The 27,847-nt window shown below is 45.9% G+C and overlaps 1 protein-coding gene across 2 annotated transcripts in view; it reads right to left on the reverse strand.

Annotated features, from left to right (window-relative positions):
* The window catches only part of CDH23 (cadherin related 23), a 1,628,602-nt gene that overhangs the window by 44,412 nt on the left and 1,556,343 nt on the right, over positions 1 to 27,847 (reverse strand). For both annotated transcript variants that reach the window (XM_082268007.1, XM_082268006.1), the window contains one exon: positions 27,488 to 27,699. In XM_082268007.1, the coding sequence (XP_082124133.1) occupies positions 27,488 to 27,699 (212 nt within the window). The remainder of the gene's footprint in view (positions 1 to 27,487; positions 27,700 to 27,847) is intronic.

Below are 27,847 nucleotides of genomic sequence, written 5' to 3' on the forward strand. Positions count from 1 at the left end.
AGAAATGTTGGGCTTGTGGTGCAGCCTCCCTCCCGAATAAATTAGTGTGCAAGGATTGTCTGAGGGACTATGTGGCCAATCGGGAGCAAGAAAACAGACAAGTTGTTGATTTGCTCAAGCAATCCGTTAAAGATTCCATCTCAGAACTGGCGGCTTTAGTTCTGGCCCAACCTAATCCCCATACGTCTCCTGCTCATGTTCCAGATCCCGAAAGGCCCGGTCCTTCTGCAACTGTTACTCCCCTGCCATCGGCAGAGCATCCAGCCAGGGAATCGGACTCCGACGGATCTTTGGAGGAGGGGGATCCATCGGGGTTTCAGTACTCCTTGGTACAACCTTTCATTCAGGTGGTTAAAGAAGCTATTGCCTGGGAAGAAGTGGAGGATCCCGCCCCCCAAAAATCCAAGTCTTACTTCCCGTTCCTTAAAAGGAAACAGATCTATTTCCCCTTTAATGGGGGAAATTAAAGAGGTTATTGAAAATCCGCTGCTCAGCAAGATCTATGCTTCACTCCGTAATGGCAAAGAGAGCCTTATGGCTTAAGCCTTGGGTAGCCGATCTTGAATCCAAGCAAAAGTGGTGCAAGATCCCGTTTGACGGAAAGGCTTTGTTTGGAGAAAAGCTGGATACGGCTATCTCTAGAGTGACAGGCGGAAAATCAGGCATGTTTCCACAGGACAGAAGATCTTGCAAATCAAGACCATTCACTTCAAGATTCCGTCCATCTAATACACAAGACTACAGACAATCTAGACAGACCAGAGAGGGCAGGAGGCCTTGGAGAGGCACTCAAGCCTCTTTCCTAAACACCAGGAAAAATAAGGTCCTTACCACTCCCCAAGAGGCGTCAAAGCCTTTTTGACAGCAAGTTATCCCTGTCCCCCCCAGTAGGGGCCAGGCTATGACTTTTTTCCCAACCTGGGCCATCCGCTGCCAGGATCCTTGGGTCCTGTCAACCATTAGTTGGGGCCACTTTTGGAGTTTTTCGTGTCATCCTCCTCGAGATTGGTTCCAACAGACAAGGTGGCCGGTCTCCCAACAAAAGGCGCAGGCATTATCTCAATTCCTGACATCTCTCCAGCTCCAGAAGGCAACCATTCCTGTTCCCCTGGAAGAGCGCTTCAAAGGATTCTATTCCACCCTTTTTCTAGTCCCAAAGAAAACAGGTGGTTGGAGGCCCGTTATAGACCTGAAGAGATTAAACCGGTACATACTTTGAGAAGTTCAAGATGTAATCCCTGCAAACAATTATCCAGGCCATTCAGCCAGGAGATTGGATGATTTCGATCGATCTGCAGGACGCCTATCTGCACGTCCCGGTCCTCCCCTCTTTCCAAAAATACCTGAGGGTCGCAGTGGGGCAACTGCATCTCCAGTTCCAAGCCCTACCTTTCGGCCTATCCACCTCCCCACGGGTATTTACGAAGATCCTGATTTCATCCTTGGCCCCACTTCGAGAAAGAGGTCTAAGAGTTTACCACTATCTGGACGATATTTTGCTTCTGGCCTCAAACCCAAACCAGCTCATAGCCCACAGAGAATTTCTACTGCAGGCACTATCGGAAATGGGATGGCTGATAAACTTTGAAAAGAGCCAATTACTACTTTCTCAGGAGATGATATATATATGGGCGCCTTATTCAATACCAAACAGAGATTGGTTTCTTTACCTCCCCAGAAGATGGAAGCCATTATGGGGAAGATGATCCGAGTTCGGCAGTGTTCCTTTCTGACAGCCTCTCAGTGTCTGAGTCTCATAGGCACAATGTCGGCCTGCATCCCTTTGGCCTGGTCAATAGGCATCTGAGGTATTTTCAAGTAGCCTTTCTGGCCCAGTGGAAAAGACTACATCTCTCTCAAAAGATCCTCCTGTCCGCTTCAACAATCAGAAATCTACATTGGTGGACAGATCCAAGGAATCTTTCCAGATCTCATCACCTAGGCTCTCCCTCGTGGATCACAATTACGTCCGACTCCAAAGGACAGGGCTGGGGAGCCCATTGCGGAGAGATAAGGGTACAGGGAAGGTGGCCTTTCCCTACCAGCGGAATAGTGTCCAATGTACTGGAAATCAGAGCGGCTTTTCAAGCATTGTTAGCCCTGACTCCCCTTGTCAGGGGACAGAGGGTGTTGCTCCGATTGGACAACAAAGCAGCAGTGTCTTATCTGCAGAGACAAGGGGGCACTCACAGCAGATCGCTTCTCAGGGAAGTGGAGCCGATAATATTGTGGGCAGAGAAGAATCTCTTCGGCCTGAAGGCTGTTTATCTCCAGGGCAGTTTAAATACAGAAGCGGATATGCTATCCAAGAATTTCACGGACAGCAATGAGTGGTCTCTACACCCCCACATCTTCCAGCAAATAGTCAATCTCTGGGACTATCCTCAGGTGGATCTGTTTGCCTCTCCGAACAACGCCAAACTGCCCTGTTTCTTCTCTGTAATGTTCCTGTACCTTTGGTACCCTAAATTACTCTTTTCACAAGTGTATGCGCCCCACCATTCTCTTTTGGAAAGGTGCGCATACACCTTTAAGACTGAAGCTGTCATCACTCAGCGCCGGACTAGATGGCTATTTAAATCGCCGGTTCTCACTCACATGTGTTCGTTCAAACACCCTTACCTGGATGCTAACTTGGCTTGAAGCTTTCGTGCTTGCAAGCATACTTCGCTGACAGAACCTCGCTGCGCTGATCCCTGTATCCCGCTTCCGGATCATCAGCTCCTCCTGAACCAACCTTCGGCTGTATTGCTATTAGTGCTAAGTACCCCGCAGGGGAACCCTCTATAAACTTATACTAAGCTTACACTATCTAGCTCTGCATAGTAAAGACTATTTATCACATCTGCATATCTAGATTGCTAGCTCTTAAGACTACTGCTACTTATTCCTGCACTGGGTTGATCTCTCTTGTATGTCCACCTGCTACTCTGTCATCTGCTACCATACATGATTGCTAAACCTACCTGCATCCATCTGCTACTGTCTTACCTTCAAGTGTCTGTCACCTACCACCTCCACTCAACCTGTCTCTTAAATCTTCATCACTGTGTTACTACATACATAAAGTCACTCTAGGAACCAGCTTGTTGAGTGTGTGTATTTACTAGCTGAATTAAGACCTTCCACACATGATGAGTCATTGAGGTTGGGAATGGTATCTCAGCATCTCTCTTACATGACTACTGAAGTGGAATATTTCTGCAGCTGAAAATCCACACCATACATGAAATGCAGGAGCGTTACATTCTCCCGCTTTCCACACCCATCGGCCGAAGCAGTGGACGCTCTAGTATGCCCATGGGTCTTCAAGACGGCTTATGCCTTTCCACCTCGCCCACTAATTTCGAGTTTTCTCTCGAGGCTCTTGAGAGAAGAAGTTCAAATTCTAGCAATACTACCCTATTGGCCGAAGAGACCATGATTCCTTCTAGCCATGCATCTCAGCTTAGAAACGCCGACAAGGATTCCCTCCTTTCCTCACCTGTTATCTCAAGGCAGGATGTTTCACCCGAACCCCCACAAGCTGGACCTTCGGGTTTGGAAGCTGAGAGGCAGAGGTTTGAGACTTTAGGCTGCTCCGCAGAGGTCATCTCTACCCTTCTAAAGGCCAGAAAGCCTTCCACAAATGCAGTTTACACTAAGATCTGGAACAAGTTTCGAGCCTTTGCTTCTGGGAAAGAGTTCGACCCGATCTCTCCTTCCACGACTAACGTCCTCAGTTTCCTGCAGACGGGTCTATATTTGGGTCTCGGTTTGAGCTCCCTAAAGGTCCAGGTGGCAGCAATTTCGGCCGCATCCAATAAAAGATGGGCAGAAGATCCTTTAGTGGTCACCTTCCTGAGAGGAGTATTAAAGATCCATCCTCCTGCCAGGCGCTCCTTTCCTAAATGGGATCTTTCCTTGATATTGGAGGTTCTTTCAAATCAGCCATTTGCCCCAGTAGAGCAAGTTTCAATTTGGAACCTTACCCTAAAGACAGTCTTTCTCTTAGCCATCACATCTGGGAAAAGAATTTCGGAGCTTCACTCATTAGGAATTGGTGAGGATCACATTTCCTTTTTTCCGGATAGGGTGGAACTTCGTCCTATTCCTGGTTTCATCCCCAAGGTAGCATCAGCAGTCTTCCTAGGGGAACCCTGGGCATTGCCAGTTTTTACCGACATGGATTCTGATACTTGCCACGAACTAGACATCGCCAGAGTTCTGAAAGCCTACTTGGGAGCCACTGAATCCTTTAGGATCTTGGAAAGACTGTTCATCAACCCTCATGGGAAAAATAGAGGGAAAGATGACACCAGCAGGACTTTAGCCTCCTGGGTAGTAAAACTAATTAAGAAGGCTTACATATCCAAGAGTTTGGTACCTCCAACGCAGGTTAAGGCTCATTCCACAAGGGCAGTAGCAGCATCTTGGGCAGCAAGGGCCAACGTCTCCTTGGAGACGGTATGCAGGGCAGCATCCTGGTCGTCTCGCCATACTTTCATCAGGCATTACAGAATCGACCCAGGATCCCTTACAACTGTAGATTTTGGAAGGAGGGCAGTAAACTCGGCCATGTCCTTTGTCTGAATAAAATCCTTTTTGTTTGCATTATCCCACCCGTGTGAGCTATTTATTTATCACTGGTATGCTGCCATGGAGGCACCAGGAAAACTGAAAATTGTATTATACTTACCGTAATTTTCCTTTCCTGGTGCCTATCCATGGCAGCATACGCTCCCACCCTCAGTATTCTAAATTACAGGAGAATGTTGGGGGAGGGGGCCTTCTTGTCTTTTATGCTATGCACTAGTCCTGAGGGAGGAGTTGAGGCAGAGCTCTATCACTGGTATGCTGCCATGGATAGGCACCAGGAAAGGAAAATTACGGTAAGTATGATACAATTTTCCGTTTTTTTTTTTATATTGTGGATAGAGGCGAGAGGGATTTGAACACCTGTCAGGTTTTATTGCTGTCTGTGTCCCCATTAGGGAGATTCCTCATCTCCATTTGTCCTGTTTACCACTATCATTAAAAATCACAAGTTTTAGGTTGTCCCCAGAAAAGTAAGAGAGGGGAATTTGCCTGGGGGTCCCTAAGAGATTTCCTAAATTTTCAAGGGATTTACTGTCACTTCCTGTTTTCACTGTGGGACAGGAAGTGAAGTTAAGTCTCCCCATTGGTGACAAGAGGGCAAAAATAAACCTTACAGGTGTTTATAACCCCCCCCCCCCTTTACTCTGTCCAAAAGGAAAAAAAAAGTTTTGCCTATAGGTTTACTTTAAAATGAAGCCATCGTCAAAGTTTAAAATCATATTAAAGTGTTTGTAACCCTAGAACAGAAAAGAGATTCTGTTCCCTTACAGCAGATTAAACATCAGAGTGCTGGTACTGTCTAATCTGCCCCTCTCTAAACTTTAAAAAAACCTGGCTGATCCTGACACTTTCTGTGTCCCCCTCTGTGGGCTGACCATGATAATCATGGCTAATATGCCCTGATTACCGTGGTCAGCCTGCGCGTCTCCATCATCCGCAGCTCTACTCTGTCTTCCTCACCCCCTCCCTGCCTGTCAGCTCCATGTCTGTGCCCCCCCTCCTGTGTCTCTGTCCCCCCCCCCCCTCCTGTGTCTCTGTCTCCGCCCCCCCCTCCTGTCACTATTAGTAGAAATAAAAGATTAGCAATTGTCACTGCCAGCCCCTCTATTATAATTATATACTTCAGGCCTTCCCGGCTGACATCAGAGGGAGATCTTGGCTCCTTCTGCAGTAGCCCGGGGATTGGAGTAGGAGACTGACCAGAAGTCACGTGACCGGCCTGAAGATCACTGAAAAACAGTATTTACAAGCTTCATTTTAGAAAAACATTTACCCTGTGTGTTATGCCTTATTATAATAGAGGGGCTGGCAGTAGGGTTGCCACCTCATCCTTTTAAACCAGGACACACATTAATTACACAGGTTCTGTGGCTGATTAAGGTGGTAATTAAACTCACTTAGTGCCTTATGTGCATTATATTAGCCTCAGAACCTGCAGAGGGGGGTATGCCCCTGAAACGCGTAAGCTGTATTTAGACGTTTTACATCTCAACAAGGTCTGTATCAGCATACTAAGCCCAGTGGACCTTCTCGGTGGATTCATCATCATACTTTTTGCCTATTTTTTATCCAGTTATGTGGATATGATGTATATAGGTTTTTAAACAATAAACAGTTTTAGGCTACGTTCACATGTGGGCATAGCGGATTGCGTGCAGAATCACCGCGATTCTGCCTGCGATCGGGAAATCATTGCAAATCGCGGGACGCCTGTGCGATGCCCATGATTTGCAATGGCACCCCAAACGCTCTGCCTGCAGAATCGCGGTAACATCTCGCAAACAGAATCGTGGGACGCATGACACACAAAAGAAGCTCTTGTACCTTTTTTGGGCGTCATGCGTCCTGTGATTCTGTTTGCGCGATGTTACCGCGATTCGGCAGGTGGAAATCGCGGCAACATAGCACAGCGTTTGGGGTGCCATTGCAAATCACGGGCATCGCACAGGCGTCCCGCGATTTGCAATAATTTCCGGATCGCGGGCAGAATCGCGGTGATTCTGCCCGCGATCCAATACGCCCACATGTGAACGTAGCCTTAAAGGTAATGTGCTAGGTTGGTCCGCCCTCTGTATTTTTTTTTTCAGTTTCCTTTGAGGTTTCCCCAACCCTTTATGAGTGACAGTACAGCAGGACGACAACAATACCAGCTAAGGTCGCTTCCAGCTATCCAAGTTGCATAAACAACCCCTCAAGCGCAGGAGCATTTATTTTCTTTGTTTTCCTGTGTAATTAATATGCTTTCTGGTTTTTAGGGATGCCGTGGCAACCCTAGCTAGCAGTGAATATCATTTATGTGGTAACAACCACTTTAATTTCCACATTGAATTATATTAAATATTTTTTTGCTGATGTGATCTGACTTCCTGTTACAGGCTATGTTCGTTCTCCATGGTCCCACTGTATGGAAGAACATAGTCACCCTCTCTTGCTCACTCCGAAGATGCACTTAAAGTGATGGAAAGTCTCATTTTTTTTTTATTAAAAAAACAAACATGTTACACTTGTTCTGTTGCAGTGGATTTGCACAGAGCAGCCTGGATCCTCCTCTTCTCGGGTGCCTCTTTGGCTCTCCTGGCCCCTCCCTTCTGTTGGGAGCCCCCACAGCAAGCAGCTTGCTATGGGGGCACCCGAGCCAAGGCACAGCTCCGGGTGTCCATTCAGACACAGAGCTGCGGCCCGGCTCCACCCCCTTTCTATTCTCATTGGCTGACTGACTTTGACAGCATCAGGAGCCAATGGTGTTGCACTGCTGTCTCAGCCAATGAGGACGGGAGTCCCGGACTGCCGGGACATTCCTACAACATTGCTGGAGCTAGAAGGACCTCAGGTAAGTATTAGGGGGGCTGGTGGGGGGGCCGCTGCACACAGAAGGCTTTATATCTTAATGCATAGAATGCAATAAGATAAAAAAACCTCTGCCTTTACAACTCCTTTAAGACAATGGACTGTGGAATTTATAGCATGCATGAAGCAGTGCACACGGCCACATCCAACATGCACTGCTCTTTCCAAACAAACTTTTCAAGGAGACAGAAAAACAGTCAGAAACCATTGCATGAAAAACACATCACAGGGCCACTTAACCCCCCTAGCGGTATTCCCGAGTGTGGCTTGGGGTTAACTTTCAGTAACCCAGAGCCACACTCGGGATTACCCCGCAAGGTTACTCACCTTCCCTGCGATCCCCCGCCGTCCTCCCCGGCATCCTGACAGTCTCTCCCCGCTCTATGCACTGCTGATTGCCGGCACTTGCCTTCCGGTCCCCTTCCCTGCGGTCCCTTCCCAATCCTTGCGACGCAGGGGGGTGGAACCAGTGGCAAATTCAAAAGTATAAATACACAAATGACATGATACAAAGCAGTGATCCTAACAGAATACACTGTATCATGCCATTTCACCACAGGATTTCACCTGGTGACTTTTCCAGTGCTTTGTGCCTGGAAAATGTTGAACGACCATGGCGTCCAAAAAGCGTTCTTTTTGCACAAAAGCGCTTTTAGACAAACTGGAAAACAGTGACAGCGAAACGGAGTTACTTGAAGAACTGAGCGATAGCGATTAGTGGGAAAATTCATCATCAGATACGGAAAGTGACGACAGCGACGATTCTGATGTCTCTTTCTGGCACATAGCTTGTGGAATTTGGGAAGTATATCAAATGTTTCTTCAGAATTTCCAACGGAGCTATGTACCAGAAAGAGACACCAGAATCATTGCTGTCGTCACTTTCCATACCTGATGACGAATTGTCCCACGAATCGCTATCGCTCAGTTCTTCAAGTAACTCAGTTTCGCTGTTGCTGTTTTCCAGTTCGTCTAAAAGCGCTTTTGCTCAAAAAGAACGCTTTTTGGACGCCATGGTCGTTCAACATTTTCCAGGCACAAAGCACTGGAAAAGCACAGGCAGGGCACTGGAAAAGTCACCAGGTGAAATCCTGTGGTGAAATGACATGATACAGTGTAATCTGTTAGGATCACAACTTTATATGATGTCATTTTGTGTACTTACATTTTTTAAATTGCCGCCGGTTCCAACGTCGCAGGGAAGGGAAGCGGAAGACAGGAAGGCATCGGCCGAGCACACAGCAGGAGGACAGCGGGAGGACGGCGGGGGAGGGCGGCTAGGGAATCGCAGGGGAAGGTGAGTTTTAAAATGTAAAACAACAGATTTCCATGCAAAACAATGTACCGCTTTTAGCACAGAGATCTGTACATAATCAGACCGCCAGGGAGGTTAAGGAGTGGATGTTTAATGATTATTTTTGGAGAATAAGGATATGTTATAGTGTCACTTTAAATTTAGATATACTTTATTGTTCTAATAGTAACAGTAGCAGTTGGTTTTAAATAGAAATAGGGCTGAGACAGGAGGAGAGGAAAAAACTGTGCCTTATTTTCTTCTATATGTGTGTGTATATATACCCCTATGCAGAAATTCAGATGTTATGTCTGCCTCCAAAGATGCCCAAGAAAATGCCAAAAAAAACGCCTGCAACAAAAACGCCCAGGTGTGTTGTTGCAGGCGTTTTGTTGGGCTTTTTTTAGGTGTCTTTGGAGGCAGGCATAACATCTGAACTTCTGTATAGGGGTATATATACACACACACACATATATGTATTTATACACATACACACATATAGGTGTGATAGGAGCGGAGCCCTATGCGTGCAAATAATTTCATTAGCGCAGGCATAGGGTTCTGCTACTTTCACACCTATATGTGTGTATGTGTATATATACATACATGTGTGTGTGTATATATACCCCTACACAGAAGTTCAGATGTCATGCCTGCCTCCAAAGACATCCACAAAAAATCCCAATAAAACGCCTGAAACAAAAACGGCCAGGTGTAAAAGTAGCGGAGCCACTGCCCTGCTCTACTGCAATTCTAATACAAACAATCTTTTTTCTATGGCGGTCACCCTGACATGGAAGAGTTTGGTCACCCTGCCATAGCAGTCAGAGTCAGTTCACCCTACACTACGGTCACCCTGACACTTAACACTTTCCCTACAGAAACTAGATTATTGAATCTAACTAAAGTGGAAAATAGTACCCTAACTACACTAGATATCCCTTTCCTCACATTAATAATTGCTAAATGACACTTTTGAAGCAGGAGTAACAGAACTGCTTCCACTCTCTTCCACAGCCCTGTATTAAAGTGATAGAGATTTGGCGGGGCTATCTTATATACTGGGGGGCGTATTCACTACTGATTGGCCACTGGACCCCCTAGTCACTCCAATCACATTCCTAGCATCCTCCTGCCCCCTCAATTGGCTTTTACTGATGGTTCTGGTTTAATCACGGGCTTTTAAAGCCCAGTTCCTGTCCCATTGCATTTTGGTCAGTTCTGGTTGCCGAAATTCCGAACTTTTTCAGCAAAAAGTTCGGAATTCGGCCGAATATCGAACAGTCAATGTTCGGGTCAAACCGATGGTCGACCGGAACCGTTCGATCATCCCTAGTTACAACTTTGATGTAAATGTAGCTTTTGTAGCTACATCATAATTTCTTTATATGCAAGCAAACAACTAAACTGTAATACAAATGTAGCTGTTGTTTACATAGTTACATAGTAACTGTAATACAAATGTAGCTGTTGTTTAAAGCACATTCTGCTCTAGAGTTATAGTCAGTACATTTTCAAGGCTTTTCTAAGCATGGTATCCTATTCAGTTCCACTTTTATATATTCTCATATATTCTTTTGTTTTTGATGTTTTGATGTTTATTATTTTATGTGATAATTTATTCCAGTTTTATGCAATATGAGCTTTGTATTTGAATACTTCTATTATCATGTTATTAGGTTATGCACTTTTAACTTTAAAGTGGAGTTCCACCCTATTTTTATACTTACCTCCATCTTCTCGCTCCGGGTCACCTGAAAAAGAAATGGATAATCGCATATTTTTTTTTTTTTTACTTACCTCGTAGCGAAGAAAATATACTTACCTTACTTCCTTCTTCCTCCTTCCTCGGCCGCGGCCCCGTCGTCACTTCCTGGCTCTGCAATGATTCCTGGGAGCTGGACGTCATAGCTCCCAGGAATCATTGCGCCTGCACCGGCCCCGACGTCAGTTCCGGATCGCGCGCGTCATCCCCTTCTAAACAGCTTCTGGGCATGCCCAGAAGCTGTGGAGGGGTGACGCGCGCGACCCGGAAGTGACGTCGGGGCCGGCGCAGAGTATCGTGGGACCACAGAAGGCGGAAGAAGACGCCGAAGAGGACGCGCTGGCTTCAAGCTGCCCACATCTGAGATGGCAGCGCTGGACAAGACGTTTGCAAGGTAAGTATTTCGTCTTGCAGGTAAGTGCAACCCGGGACAGATCAGAGGCTAGCCATTGTGGAATGCACTAGCCCTGACTGTCCCGGGGGTATTAAAAAAAACAAAAACAAATCCAGGGTGGAACTCCGCTTTAAGCTTTACATTGATGTAATAAACAGTATCTCACAAACATGGGTTCACCCCTTACATTTTTGTAAATATTTTATTATATCTTTTCATGTGACAACACTGAAGAAATTACACTTTGCTATAATGTAAAGTAGTGAGTGTACAGCTTGTATAATGGTGCAAGTTTGCTGTCCCCTCAAAATAACTCAACACACAGCCATTAATGTCTAAACCGCTGGCAACAAAATGGAGTACACCCCTATGTTTAAATGTCCAAATTGGGCCCAATTAGCCATTTTCCCTCCCCCATGTCATGTGACTCGTTAGGTTTACAAGGTCTCAGGTGTGAATGGGGAGCAGGTGTGTTAAATTTGGTGTTATCGCTCTCACTCTCTCATACTGGTCACTAGAAGTTCAATATGGCACCTCATGGCAAAGAACTCGGAGGATCTGAAAATAAGAATTGTTGCTCTACATAATGATGGGCTAGGCTATAAGAAGATTGCCAAGACCCTGAAACTGAGCTGAAGCACAGTGGCCAAGACCATACAGAGGTTTAACAGGACAGGTTCCACTCAGAATAGGCCTTCCTATGGTCGACCAAAGAAGTTGAGTGAACATGCTCAGCATCATATCCAGAGGTTGTCTTTGGGAAACAGACATATGAGTGCTGCCAGCTTTGCTGCAGAGGTTGAAGGGGTCAGCCTGTCAGTGCTCAGACCATATGCCGCACTCTGCATTAAATTGGTCTGCATAGCTTGCAAACCAGAAGGAAGCCTCTTCTAAAGATGATGCACAAGAAAGCCTGCAAACAGTTTGCTGAAGACAAGCAGACTAAGAACATGGATTACTGGAACCATGTTCTGTGGTCTGATGAGACCAAGATAAACTTATTTGGTTTAGATGGTGTCAAGTGTGTGTGACCGCAACCAGGTGAGAAGTATAAAGACCAGTGTGTCTTGCCTACAGTCAAGCATGATGGTGGGAGTGTCATGGTCTAGGGGCTGCATGAGTGCTGCCGGAACTGGGGAGCTACAGTTCATTGAGGGAACCTTGAGTTCCAACATGTACTGTGACATACTGAAGCAGAGCATGATCCCCTCCCTTCGGAGACTGGGCCGCAGGGCAGTGTTGAAACTTAACAACCCCAAGCCAGATCACCACTGCCTTGCTAAAGAAGCCGAGGGTAAAGGTGGTGGACTGGCCAAGCATGTCTCAGACCTAAACCCTATTGAGCATCTGTGGGGCATCCTCAAACGAAAGGTGGAGGAGTGCAAGGTCTCTAACATCCACAAGCTCAGTGAAGTCATCATAGAGGAGTGGAAGAGGACTCCAGTGGCAACCTGTGAAGCTCTGGTGAACTCCATGCCCAAGAGGGTTAAGGCAGTGCCAGAAAATAATGCTGGCCACACAAAATATTGACACTTTTGGCCGCATTTGGACATTTTAACTTAGGGGTGTACTCACTTTTGTTGCCAGCGGTTTGGACATTAATGGCTGTGTGCTGAGTTATTTTGAGGGGACAGCAAATTTACACTGTTATACAAGCTGTACACTCACTACCTTACATATTAACAAAGTGTCATTTCTTCAGTGTTGTCACATAAAAAAATATAATAAAATATTTACAAAAATGTGAGGGGTGTACTCACTTTTGTGAGATACTATATATCCTTCTATTTTTTTTTTTTTTTTATATTTTTATTTTTATTTTGTAGCCATGATGAAGAGTCTATTGGCCCCAGAAATGCATTGGTTCTTTTATGCCATCATATTATGAACAATTAAAAGTGCTGTAACTTGGACTATTCCATCTTTTGGTAAGATGTTCTTTGTATCTTTATGCTTTGATAGTTTCTGTTACATTAACCACACTTATTTTACCCCCAAACTTCTCTTCATTCTGTAGCACACCCCAAGGGACAGGGTGCTGCAATTCAGTCAGGAGCCAGTCTCTGAAGGAGCTTTTCATGGCTTATGGGATAAGCAAAGTAACCTTTCTGATACAGTTGCACTGATGCCTGAATAGGATTAGGTGCACACAGATTTATTATTTGTTGCCAGAACGTATAGTGAGGCAGCCACATAATGCATGAGACTTCTGCACAACTGGGTGATAATCTTACAATTCAAACAATCCTAGGAAATCAGGTCAGAAATGTCTACCTTTTAAATTTGTACAGGATTTACTCTAAATACACAAATTAAGATGGAATAAGAAGGACATGGGGAAAAAGGGGAGGAAAGGGGATGTGGATTAAAGGGAAAGAAAGGGGAATTTGGGACTTTATATGAAACTCGTGCCATTGAGTCTCCATTAGGGTTGAGCGGACACCTAGATGTCCGTGTTCGACGGGTTCGGCCGAACTTTAAAAAAAAGTCCGGGTCCGTGTCCCGGACTTTTACCGAACTTTTCCCGGACACCGAACCCCATTGAAGTCAATGGGGACCCGAACTTTAAGGCACTAAAATGGCTCTAAAACACCAAAGGAAAGGGCTAGAGTGCTGCAAATGGCAGCAAAACGTAATTAAGAGCATGGCAAGTGCTCTGCAAACAAATGTGGATAGGGAAATAACTTAAAACAACAAAAAAAAACAGAAAAATAAAACAATGTTCTTCTTCATCTCTGAAGGACGAGGCCCATATGGAGTAGGAGGGAGGTTGAGGTGGTGGTGGATGTGGCGGTGACATAGGCGTGCGCACAGGGTGTGCTGGGTGTGCCTGGGCACACCCTAATCACCTAGGGCACATAGCATTGCCAGTGAGGAGATGGGAAAGATCTCCCTGGGACCTGCTCTGCTCTATTTCTCCTTGCCTACAGGTACATGGCCCCGATACATTACTCTCCCTGCTGGCAAACACATGCATGTGTATTTCAACTTTGGGGTGCACACCTTAATGCAATAGGCTGCGCACACCTATGGGCGGTGTAGGTGGAAGCGGCGGTGGAGGAGGACCAGGGCCGGATTAACAGCATCATGGGCTTGGTGCTGAGGATTTTGAAGGGCCTTAAGGGCCGTGCCTTGCCATGCACCCAGAGGAGGAAGGGTGCAGCCATGCATGCCTAATTCAACATGGGATGCTGTCTCTGAAGCCCATAAACACATCCATGCATCGCCAACTGTCCCTCCTTGTCCGGCCTTCACGCTGTGTGGGGAGGTTCTGAGGGTGCTGCCTGGGGAAGCGAGCATAGAAGCCAGACTTCTGTGTTTACAAGTGACAGAAGAGCGGTAACAGTGAATATGGCCAACCCGGGGCCTATATAAAAGGTAGGGGCCTGGAGCTGCAGCTCCAATAGCCCCTACATTAATCTGGCCCTGAGGAGGAGGACGAGGTAGCCAACACTGCTTCTTTTCAAAAATTTTAAATGAGGGTACACCCCAAAAGAGTGAGAAAGAGCAAAAATGGAACAATGGGTGGGTAAGGTCGGTATCCATTGCTATTCTGCATAAGGTACGGAAAAGTCCCGTGGGATCCATGCCTGGTTCATTTTAATGAACGTGAGCTTGTCCACATTGTCTCTGGACAGGCGGCTGCGCTTGTCTGTTATAACGCCCCCAGCCGTGCTAAATACCCGTTCAGATAATACACTGGCTGCAGGGCACGCCAGCACCTCCAAGGCGTAAAGGGCAAGCTCAGGCCATGTGCCCAATTTGGAGACCCAGAAGTTGAAGGGGGCAGACCCGTCATTCACTACATGTAGGCGTGTGCACACATACTGCTCCACCATGTTGGTAAAATGCTGCCTCCTGCTAAGACGTTCCATCTGAGCTGCTGGTGCTGCTGTTTGTTGTGGTGTGCTGACAAAGCTTTTCCACATTTCGGCCATGCTAACCCTGCCTTCTGAGGTGCTGGCGGTGCCCTGGTTGCGTTGGCGACCTCCTCCTCCTCCTCCTCTGCCTTGTGCTTCCACTGTGGCCCCGCTGTCAGATGGGAATGCCAGCAGCATGGCGTCTACCAGCGTGCGCTTGTACTCGCGCATCTTGCGATCGCGCTCCAGTGAGTGAATTAAGGACGGTACGTTGTCCTTGTAACGGGGATCCAGCAGCGTGGCCACCCAGTAATCAGCACAAGTTAGAATGTGGGCAACTCGGCGGTCGTTGTGGAGACACTGCAGCATGTAATCGCTCATGTGTGCCAGGCTGCCCAGAGGCAACGAAAGGCTGTCCTCTGTGGGAGGTGTATCGTCCGTGTCCTCTGTATCCCCCCAGCCACGCACCAGTGATGGCCATGAGCTGGCCTGGGTGCCACCCTGCTGTGAACATGGTTCCATCTCCTCCTCCAGCTCCTCCTCCTCCTCATCCTCCTCATCCTCCAGAACTGTGCCCCTGCTGGACAATTGCGTCCCTGGCGTTTGTGTGTGCAGGAACCCACCCTCGGAGCCCCTTGCGAATGACTGCCCTGAAAGCCTTGGAAATGTTACCTCTTCATCCTCCTCCTCCTCCTCATCCTGTGCCACATCCTCTTCCATCATCGCCCGAATTGTTTTTTCAAGGAGGCATAGAAATGGGATAGTTAAGCTGAGAACGGCGTCATTGCCACTGGCCATGTTGGTGGAGTACTCAAAACAGCGCAACAAGGCACACAGGTCTCGCATGGAGGCCCAGTTATTGGTGGTGAAGTGGTGCTGTTCCGCAGAGCGACTCACGCGTGCGTGCTGCAGCTGAAACTCCACTATGGCCTGCTGCTGCTCGCACAGTCTTTCCAGCATGTGCAAGGTGGAGTTCCACCTTGTGGGCACGTCACATATGAGGCGGTGATCGGGAAGGCCGAAGTTACGCTGCAGCGCTGCCAGGCGAGCAGCAGCAGGGTGAGAACGCCGAAAGTGCGCACAAACGGCCCGCACTTTCTGCAGCAGCTCTGACATATCGGGGTAGTTTTTAAGGAACCTCTGCACCACCAAATTCAGCACATGCGCCAGGCAAGGGATGTGCGTCAAACCGGCTAGGCCCAGAGCTGCTATGAGATTTCGCCCGTTATCGCACACCACCAGGCCGGGCTTGAGGCTCGCTGGCAGCAACCACTCATTTGTCTGCTGTTCCATGCTCCTCCACAACTCCTGCGCGGTGTGTGGTTTGTCCCCCAAACAGGCAAGTTGTAAAACTGCCTGCTGTCGTTTACCCCTGGCCGTGCTGAAGTTGGTGGTGAAGGTGTTACGCTGTCCGGATGAGGAGGCGGTAGAGGATGAGGAAGCGGAGTAGGAGGAGTTAGGAACAGGAGGCAAACTGAAGCGCCCTGCAATCCTCGGTGGTGGAAGGACATGCGCCAAATTGCTATCCGCCTCAGGCCCATCCGCCACTGCATTTACCCAGTGTGCCGTTAGGGAGATATAACGCCCCTGACCGTGCTTACTGGTCCACGTATCCGTAGTTAGGTGGACCTTGGCACAGATGGCGTTGCGCAGTGCACACCTGATATTTTCCCCCACTTGGTTGTGCAGGGAAGGGATGGCTTGCCTGGAAAAGTAGTGGCGGCTGGGCACGACGTACTGTGGGACAGCCACCGACATAAGGTTTTTAAAACTGTGCGTCTCCACCAGACGGAATGACAGCATTTCAAAGGCCAATAATTTTGAAATGCTGGCATTCAGGGCCAGGGATCGCGGGTGGGTAGGGGGGTACTTCCTCTTCCTCTCAAGTGTTTGGGAGATGGAAAGCTGAACGCTTCCACGGGACATTGTGGAGATGGTTGTTGGTGACCCAGGTGGTGGTGTTGCTGACAGATCGTCTGTTTGCGGGGTGGCAGGTGCCGGTATCACTACAGATGTGGCTGGAGCGGCCGAGACTGCAGCAGAAGAGGAAGCAGGATGAGCCAGAGACGTTTCTTGGTTTTGAAGGTGTGTACTCCACTGCAGCTCGTGCTTTGCACTTAGATGCCTGATCATGCAGGTTGTGCTCAGGTTGAGAAGGTTTATGCCTCGCTTCAAGCTCTGATTGCACAGGGTGCAAACCACTCGTGTCCTGTCATCAGCACATTTTCTAAAGAACTTCCACGCTAGAGAACTCCTTTGAGCTGACTTTGGTGCGCTCGTTCCCTTGCTGCGTTGGGCAGTAGCGGGCGTAGTGTCTAGGGCACGGCCGCTCCGCTTCTGCACCCTGCTCCCTCTTCTGCTGTGCTGGTGGCTCTGTGCGACCACCGCCTCTTCCTCCAAACTACTCAGGTCACCTGCATGACGTTCATTCCATGTGGGGTCGAGGACCTCATCGTCCTCCACATCATCTTCCACCCAGTCTTCACCCCTGCCCTCCTTGTCGGTCTCCACAATGCTGAACGCCGCAGCAGTTGGCACCTGCGTTTCGTCATCATCGGAGACGTGCTGCGATGATCCTTGCATGTACTCATCTTGAGAAATAAGTGGTTGGGCATCGCTGCACTCAATCTCTTCCACTTCTGGGGCAGGGCTAGGTGGATGGCCCTGGGAAACCCTGCTGACAGAGTCCTCAAAAAGAATAAGAGACTGCTGTATGGCTTGGGGCTCAGACTGCTGGCCTGATTTGCAAGGGGGTGAGGTGAAAGACGGTTGGACATTGGCTGCAGGTGCCAACTCTGACCTTTCTGCAGTAGACTGGGTGGGAGACAATGTGAAGGAACTGGAGGCACTGTCAGCAGCAAACCAATCTACTATCGCCTCAACTTGTTCTGGCCTCATCACTTCTAGGGGCGTTTGATGCCCTACCAAATACTGATGCAGGTTCTGTCGCCTACTCACACTTGAGGAAGGTGTTTCACTTGTGCGTGTAGCTGGCACAGATCGACCACGTCCTCTCCTTGCAACAGGAGCTCTACCAGCAGCACCACGACCCAGGCCACGGCCCTTATTTGACGGTCTCCTCATATTTCTGTAATTTAAGATCTTGCCCTAGAAAGGTTTTTATTGAATAGCGGAATAGGAAATATGATCCAAAAAAGTGTATGTATCTCGCACGTACAAAACCACACTAGGCCCCAATTACTATTGTTTCTACCCCTAAAAGGATGGATGAGGAGTAGGAGGAGTATGGAACAGACAGCACCCTCAAATCTTCAGAAGTATGAGATGAACCCCAAAAACTTGGAAAGGTGGATCTCACACGTACCGACACAGACTATCCCGCAATTCAATTGATCCTCAAAGGTTTTTATTGAATAGCGGAATAGGAAATATGATCAAAAAAAGTGTATGTATCTCGCACGTACACAACCACACTAGGCCCCAATTACTATTGTTTGTACCCCTAAAAGGATGGATGAGGAGTAGGAGGAGGAGTATGGAACAGGCAGCACCCTCAAATCTTCAGAAGTATGAGATGAACCCCAAAAACTTGGAAAGGTGGATCTCACACGTACCGACACAGACTATCCCGCAATTCAATTGATCCTCAAAGGTTTTTATTGAATAGCGGAATAGGAAATATGATCAAAAAAAGTGTATGTATCTCGCACGTACACAACCACACTAGGCCCCAATTACTATTGTTTGTACCCCTAAAAGGATGGTTGAGCAGTAGGAGCAGGAGTATGGAACAGGCAGCACCCTCAAATCTTCAGAAGTATGAGATGAACCCCAACAACTTGGAAAGGTGGATCTCACACGTACCGACACAGACTATCTCGCAATTGAATTGATCCCCAAAGGTTTTAATTGAATAGCGGAATAGAAAATATGATCAAAAAGAAAGTGTATGTATCTCGCACGTACACCACCACACTAGGCCCCAACTACTATTGTTTGTACCCCTAAAAGGATGGTTGAGCAGTAGGAGGAGGAGTATGGAACAGGCAGCACCCTCAAATCTTCAGAAGTATGAGATGAACCCCAAAAACTTGGAAAGGTGGATCTCTCTCACACGTACCAACACAGACTATCCCCCAATTTAACTGATCCCCAAAGGTTTTTGATTAAATAGCGGAATAGAAAATATGATCCAAAAAAAGTGTATGTATATCACACGTACACAACCACACTGGGCCCCAATTACTATTGTTTGTACCCCTAAAAGGCTAGATGAGGAGTAGGGGGAGTATGGAACAGGCAGCACCCTCAAACCTTCAGAAGTATGAGATGAACCCCAACAACTTGGAAAGGTGGATCTCTCTCACACGTACCAACACAGACTATCCCCCAATTTAACTGATCCCCAAAGGTTTTTGATTAAATAGCGGAATAGAAAATATGATCCAAAAAAAGTGTATGTATATCACACGTACACAACCACACTAGGCCCCAATTACTATTGTTTGTACCCCTAAAAGGCTAGATGAGGAGTAGGGGGGGTATGGAACAGGCAGCACCCTCAAACCTTCAGAAGTATGAGATGAACCCCAACAACTTGGAAAGGTGGATCTCTCTCACACGTACCAACACAGACTATCCCCCAATTTAACTGATCCCCAAAGGTTTTTGATTAAATAGCGGAATAGAAAATATGATCCAAAAAAAGTGTATGTATATCACACGTACACAACCACACTAGGCCCCAATTACTATTGTTTGTACCCCTAAAAGGCTAGGAGTAGGGGGAGTATGGAACAGGCAGCACCCTCAAACCTTCAGAAGTATGAGATGAACCCCAACAACTTGGAAAGGTGGATCTCTCTCACACGTACCAACACAGACTATCCCCCAATTTAACTGATCCCCAAAGGTTTTTGATTAAATAGCGGAATAGAAAATATGATCCAAAAAAAGTGTATGTATATCACACGTACACAACCACACTGGGCCCCAATTACTATTGTTTGTACCCCTAAAAGGCTAGATGAGGAGTAGGGGGAGTATGGAACAGGCAGCACCCTCAAACCTTCAGAAGTATGAGATGAACCCCAACAACTTGGAAAGGTGGATCTCTCTCACACGTACCAACACAGACTATCCCCCAATTTAACTGATCCCCAAAGGTTTTTGATTAAATAGCGGAATAGAAAATATGATCCAAAAAAAGTGTATGTATATCACACGTACACAACCACACTGGGCCCCAATTACTATTGTTTGTACCCCTAAAAGGCTAGGAGTAGGGGGAGTATGGAACAGGCAGCACCCTCAAACCTTCAGAAGTATGAGATGAACCCCAACAACTTGGAAAGGTGGATCTCTCTCACACGTACCAACACAGACTATCCCCCAATTTAACTGATCCCCAAAGGTTTTTGATTAAATAGCGGAATAGAAAATATGATCCAAAAAAAGTGTATGTATATCACACGTACACAACCACACTAGGCCCCAATTACTATTGTTTGTACCCCTAAAAGGCTAGATGAGGAGTAGGGGGAGTATGGAACAGGCAGCACCCTCAAACCTTCAGAAGTATGAGATGAACCCCAACAACTTGGAAAGGTGGATCTCTCTCACACGTACCAACACAGACTATCCCCCAATTTAACTGATCCCCAAAGGTTTTTGATTAAATAGCGGAATAGAAAATATGATCCAAAAAAAGTGTATGTATATCACACGTACACAACCACACTAGGCCCCAATTACTATTGTTTGTACCCCTAAAAGGCTAGATGAGGAGTAGGGGGAGTATGGAACAGGCAGCACCCTCAAACCTTCAGAAGTATGAGATGAACCCCAACAACTTGGAAAGGTGGATCTCTCTCACACGTACCAACACAGACTATCCCCCAATTTAACTGATCCCCAAAGGTTTTTGATTAAATAGCGGAATAGAAAATATGATCCAAAAAAAGTGTATGTATATCACACGTACACAACCACACTAGGCCCCAATTACTATTGTTTGTACCCCTAAAAGGCTAGATGAGGAGTAGGGGGGGTATGGAACAGGCAGCACCCTCAAACCTTCAGAAGTATGAGATGAACCCCAACAACTTGGAAAGGTGGATCTCTCTCACACGTACCAACACAGACTATCCCCCAATTTAACTGATCCCCAAAGGTTTTTGATTAAATAGCGGAATAGAAAATATGATCCAAAAAAAGTGTATGTATATCACACGTACACAACCACACTAGGCCCCAATTACTATTGTTTGTACCCCTAAAAGGCTAGATGAGGAGTAGGGGGGGTATGGAACAGCCAGCACCCTCAAATCTTCAGAAGTATGAGATGAACCCCAAAAACTTGGAAAGGTGGATCTCTCTCACACGTACCAACACAGACTATCCCCCAATTTAACTGATCCCCAAAGGTTTTTGATTAAATAGCGGAATAGAAAATATGATCCAAAAAAAGTGTATGTATATCACACGTACACAACCACACTAGGCCCCAATTACTATTGTTTGTACCCCTAAAAGGCTAGATGAGGAGTAGGGGGGGTATGGAACAGGCAGCACCCTCAAACCTTCAGAAGTATGAGATGAACCCCAACAACTTGGAAAGGTGGATCTCTCTCACACGTACCAACACAGACTATCCCCCAATTTAACTGATCCCCAAAGGTTTTTGATTAAATAGCGGAATAGAAAATATGATCCAAAAAAAGTGTATGTATATCACACGTACACAACCACACTAGGCCCCAATTACTATTGTTTGTACCCCTAAAAGGCTAGATGAGGAGTAGGGGGGGTATGGAACAGGCAGCACCCTCAAACCTTCAGAAGTATGAGATGAACCCCAACAACTTGGAAAGGTGGATCTCTCTCACACGTACCAACACAGACTATCCCCCAATTTAACTGATCCCCAAAGGTTTTTGATTAAATAGCGGAACAGAAAATATGATCCAAAAAAAGTGTATGTATATCACACGTACACAACCACACTAGGCCCCAATTACTATTGTTTGTACCCCTAAAAGGCTAGATGAGGAGTAGGGGGAGTATGGAACAGGCAGCACCCTCAAACCTTCAGAAGTATGAGATGAACCCCAACAACTTGGAAAGGTGGATCTCTCTCACACGTACCAACACAGACTATCCCCCAATTTAACTGATCCCCAAAGGTTTTTGATTAAATAGCGGAATAGAAAATATGATCCAAAAAAAGTGTATGTATATCACACGTACACAACCACACTAGGCCCCAATTACTATTGTTTGTACCCCTAAAAGGCTAGATGAGGAGTAGGGGGAGTATGGAACAGGCAGCACCCTCAAACCTTCAGAAGTATGAGATGAACCCCAACAACTTGGAAAGGTGGATCTCTCTCACACGTACCAACACAGACTATCCCCCAATTTAACTGATCCCCAAAGGTTTTTGATTAAATAGCGGAATAGAAAATATGATCCAAAAAAAGTGTATGTATATCACACGTACACAACCACACTAGGCCCCAATTACTATTGTTTGTACCCCTAAAAGGCTAGATGAGGAGTAGGGGGGGTATGGAACAGGCAGCACCCTCAAACCTTCAGAAGTATGAGATGAACCCCAACAACTTGGAAAGGTGGATCTCTCTCACACGTACCAACACAGACTATCCCCCAATTTAACTGATCCCCAAAGGTTTTTGATTAAATAGCGGAATAGAAAATATGATCCAAAAAAAGTGTATGTATATCACACGTACACAACCACACTAGGCCCCAATTACTATTGTTTGTACCCCTAAAAGGCTAGATGAGGAGTAGGGGGGGGTATGGAACAGGCAGCACCCTCAAACCTTCAGAAGTATGAGATGAACCCCAACAACTTGGAAAGGTGGATCTCTCTCACACGTACCAACACAGACTATCCCCCAATTTAACTGATCCCCAAAGGTTTTTGATTAAATAGCGGAATAGAAAATATGATCCAAAAAAAGTGTATGTATATCACACGTACACAACCACACTGGGCCCCAATTACTATTGTTTGTACCCCTAAAAGGCTAGGAGTAGGGGGAGTATGGAACAGGCAGCACCCTCAAACCTTCAGAAGTATGAGATGAACCCCAACAACTTGGAAAGGTGGATCTCTCTCACACGTACCAACACAGACTATCCCCCAATTTAACTGATCCCCAAAGGTTTTTGATTACATAGCGGAATAGAAAATATGATCCAAAAAAAGTGTATGTATATCACACGTACACAACCACACTAGGCCCCAATTACTATTGTTTGTACCCCTAAAAGGCTAGATGAGGAGTAGGGGGAGTATGGAACAGGCAGCACCCTCAAACCTTCAGAAGTATGAGATGAACCCCAACAACTTGGAAAGGTGGATCTCTCTCACACGTACCAACACAGACTATCCCCCAATTTAACTGATCCCCAAAGGTTTTTGATTAAATAGCGGAATAGAAAATATGATCCAAAAAAAGTGTATGTATATCACACGTACACAACCACACTAGGCCCCAATTACTATTGTTTGTACCCCTAAAAGGCTAGGAGTAGGGGGAGTATGGAACAGGCAGCACCCTCAAACCTTCAGAAGTATGAGATGAACCCCAACAACTTGGAAAGGTGGATCTCTCTCACACGTACCAACACAGACTATCCCCCAATTTAACTGATCCCCAAAGGTTTTTGATTAAATAGCGGAATAGAAAATATGATCCAAAAAAAGTGTATGTATATCACACGTACACAACCACACTAGGCCCCAATTACTATTGTTTGTACCCCTAAAAGGCTAGATGAGGAGTAGGGGGAGTATGGAACAGGCAGCACCCTCAAATCTTCAGAAGTATGAGATTGTGTTCACTGTACCCCACAAAGATTGAGTTCACTGCACCCCACAATGATTGTGTTCACTGCACCCCACAAAGATTGTGTTCACTGCACCTCACAAAGATTGTGTTCACTGTACCCCCCAAAGATTGTGTTCACTGCACCCCACAAAGATTCTGTTCACTGTACCCCACAAAGATTGTGTTCACTGCACCCTAAAAGGATGTTGTTCACTGCACCCCACAAAGATTGTGTTCACTGCACCCTAAAAGGATGTTGTTCACTGCACCCCAAAAAGATTGTGTTCACTGTACCCCCCCAAAGATTGTGTTCACTGCACCCCACAAAGATTGTGTTCACTGCACCCCAAAAAGATTGTGTTCACTGTACCCCCCAAAGATTGTGTTCACTGCACCCCAAAAAGATTGTGTTCACTGTACCCCCCAAAGATTGTGTTCACTGCACCCCACAAAGATTCTGTTCACTGTACCCCACAAAGATTGTGTTCACTGCACCCCAAAAAGATTGTGTTCACTGTACCCCCCCAAAGATTGTGTTCACTGCACCCCACAAAGATTCTGTTCACTGCACCCCACAAAGGATTTTGTTCACTGCACCCCAAAAAGATTGTGTTCACTGCACCCCAAAAAGGATTTTGATCACTGCACCCCAAAAAGGATGTTGTTCACTGCACCCCAAAAATGATTTTGTTCACTCCACCCCAAAAAGATTGTGTTCACTGCACCCCACAAAGATTGTGTTCACTGCACCCCAAAAAGATTGTGTTCACTGTACCCCCCAAAGATTGTGTTCACTGCACCCCACAAAGATTCTGTTCACTGTACCCCACAAAGATTGTGTTCACTGCACCCCAAAAAGATTGTGTTCACTGCACCCCAAAAAGGATGTTGTTCACTGCACCCCAAAAAGGATGTTGTTCACTCCACCCCAAAAAGATTGTGTTCACTGCACCCCACAAAGATTGTGTTCACTGCACCCCAAAAAGATTGTGTTCACTGCACCCCAAAAAGGATTTTGTTCACTGCACCCCAAAAAGGATTTTGTTCACTGCACCCCAAAAAGGATGTTGTTCACTCCACCCCAAAAAGATTGTGTTCACTGCACCCCAAAAAGATTGTGTTCACTGCACCCCACAAAGGATTTTGTTCACTGCACCCCAAAAAGATTGTGTTCACTGCACCCCAAAAAGGATGTTGTTCACTGCACCCCAAAAAGGATTTTGTTCACTGCACCCCAAAAAGATTGTGTTCACTGCACCCCACAAAGGATTTTGTTCACTGCACCCCACAAAGATTGTGTTCACTGCACACCAAAAAGGATTGTGTTCACTGCACCCCAAAAAGATTTTGTTCACTGCACCCCAAAAAGATTGTGTTCACTGCAGCCCAAAAAGATTGTGTTCACTGCAGCCCAAAAAGATTGTGTTCACTGCAGCCCAAAAAGATTGTGTTCACTGCAGCCCAAAAAGATTGTGTTCACTGCAGCTCACACACAGAAAAATGGATGTGGATCACTGACACCTGCCTATCTCCAATCCCCCACCACACAGCAATATCGATTGTAGTTTGTAGAACACAGTTTCCCTAAAATTCAGCAGACTCTGTCCCTAACAGGATTGAGAAGAGATCGTAGATCAGGATTGAGTGCAGATTCACCCCACCCCCCACACAGCAATATCGATTGTAGTTTGTAGAAGACACTGACCCTATAATTCAGCAGACTCTATCCCTAAAATGCCTACAACTCGCCCTGCCTAAACACTCCGACCTGTCCCTCAATTCTATCCGGACACAAATGTTTTTTTCCTGCCTATCTTTCCCTAATCAGCAGCCAGCACATTGATGTGTGCTCTGTCCCTTAGCTAAGCAGCAGAATGACGCTGCTGCGGCGGCTGCCTCGAACTTATAAAGACTTGGTCACATGCTTCAGACGGCCAATCACAGCTACTAAGACATTTGCAGGCATGGCTGGGATGGCTTAAGGCACACCAGTTAAACGATTGTTGATTGGCTGTTGAAAGCCCGCCATGAAAAGAGCGCCAAAGCATGCAAAACCCGGAAATAAAACGACCGAACACGGATTTTTACCCGAACATACAGTAAAGTGTCCGTGTCCGTGTTCGGGTAAAAAAAATCCAATTATTCGGTACGAACACGAATAATACAGTCCGTGTTCGCTCAACACTAGTCTCCATCCCTATGTATATGAAAAAAATTTTTGAGAACACATAGTGTTCAAGAAAAATGTGGGACTTTTCATGAGGTGTAACCAGAATAGACATAATGATAACACTATCACATATACATCTGCTGGTAAGCATAGAGAAGCATAGGATTGGTCATTATGTGTTTATTAAACTGTACATGGCAGATAATATTAGGTACAATGGATACGAGACAAATAGGAGGGGACATACACAAAATACATATTTATAAATGACATACTAAGACCATAACAAATGTTTGAAAATGATAACAGGATAAACCAAAACTTATGGAGTAGCAATGAATGTTGATGTTGGGATGCATGTTGAGTATGGTGAAAAAATTGGAATGGCCTCCATGGCTCGACGCGTTTCGTGAATTATTTTCACTTCCTCAGGAGCAGGCACATTTCTAATTTAGTGGAATGGTGGTTGTCAATGAGATGGATGATCTCCCAGAGAAACGTCCCCATTGGGAACTGAGGGGGCGCTGTCTCCGCACAAAGCCACACCGCATGTCCAGTAAAGTGATGTGAATGGCCCAGGGTAGGTCTTGGGCTGGATAATAGGTAACAATCTGCATTGTGGCATCGGCAGGGATGGCTCCCAGCGTCACGAACTGTTCAACGAGAGGACAGCCACCGGGCAGACTTAGCTTTTTCTCTGAATTTTTCAGTGTTGCATGAAATTCACAGAACTCTATTAAATCTGAAATCTGCATAAGGCTACAAGCCAGGTCCCATAAGCTGAATTTCTATGACTACAGACCTTCCAAGATGACTCACTCCACCAAATACAAAAGCCTCTACTCCTAAACCTATCTACTTTTCTAAATATAATCTCCTGAGCTTAGTCAGTGATTTCTTGCGAAGAGTTTGCTTAAACTCAACACCAGTTTATAATAATAATAAAATAATCCAATACTCAGCAGTTAATAAAATAGGAGCTTTGGCTGCAGTAATCTCATTCTTCCCAGCACTGTCCCAAGTCCAGTGATCTCACTTAGTCAGACTTGAAGACCCATGAAAATGGAATGTATACTGTTTGTATATTAATAAAGACAGTGATGAGGAGCAAGGGGTGGATTAGGTTTAGAAACCTATTTCCAAGCAGCAGCTAAAATAAATGCCACCCCTTCTTTTTTTTGTTTAATTTTCACCCATATCCCTCACTCCATTGTTGTGTTGTCCACAGGGCTTGAATCATCTGTCAGTTGTTGGAGCCTTGAGAAGTGATCCACAGACATAAAGGTGGCCAAGGAGGTTGCTGGGCAAGGGCAGCATGTATGCACTGCAACAGCTCCCACTCGTGGTTTTTGCGTGATGTCAGCAATTGATGAGGGGGATAGTGTAAGACGACTAATTACCTTGCTCATAGAAAGTGGGCAGTAGTGACTTGTCTCTATCAAAGGAAATGGGAACCTTGACAGACAAACATTTTTTTTTCCAGAGCATTGGAGCATGGGACCAGCTTAGGATGTGTTAATGGATGGATTTTTTCCATTATATGCTGTAAATTAAATAATTAACTCTAATTTGTTTTTGCCCAGAGATCATCTCAAAGTGTTAGCTAAGTACGGAAGAGGTGATGAGCAAATCCATGGCTGTACTAATATTAAACATGTCATATGAATTTTTGCTTTCATCTGCTATTTGAACTAATGTTATTAAGATGAATTAAAACAAAACAAAGTTTATTCTTCCAAGATGAGTTTACTACTTACCTCTTTTATATGTAGAATGGTACCATTAGGTGGTCGAACAAATACAGGCCGGTTGTCGTTGACATCGATTACATCCACTCTTAACATCGTTGTCCCCCACAAAGGTGGTCTGCCTTTGTCAGTGGCTACAACTGTCAAATTAAATCGTTCAAATGATTGCAGAAGTCTTCGGGAAGTTATTAGTCCAGAGTTTTTATCAATGAGGAATGCATCTAGGGAAACATTACAAAATTAGTTTTCATTCTGTGTTATCATGTACCAAAAAATGTGCAAATGAGGATACAGTATTAAAAAAACAAAAAAATGTTAAATACTGTATATAGAAATGTATACAAGTTTAGACATTCTTTCTATAATGTA

The sequence above is a fragment of the Pelophylax lessonae genome (genome assembly GCF_965119305.1).
Source record: "Pelophylax lessonae genome assembly, chromosome: 9".
Taxonomy (NCBI): Eukaryota; Metazoa; Chordata; class Amphibia; order Anura; family Ranidae; genus Pelophylax; species Pelophylax lessonae.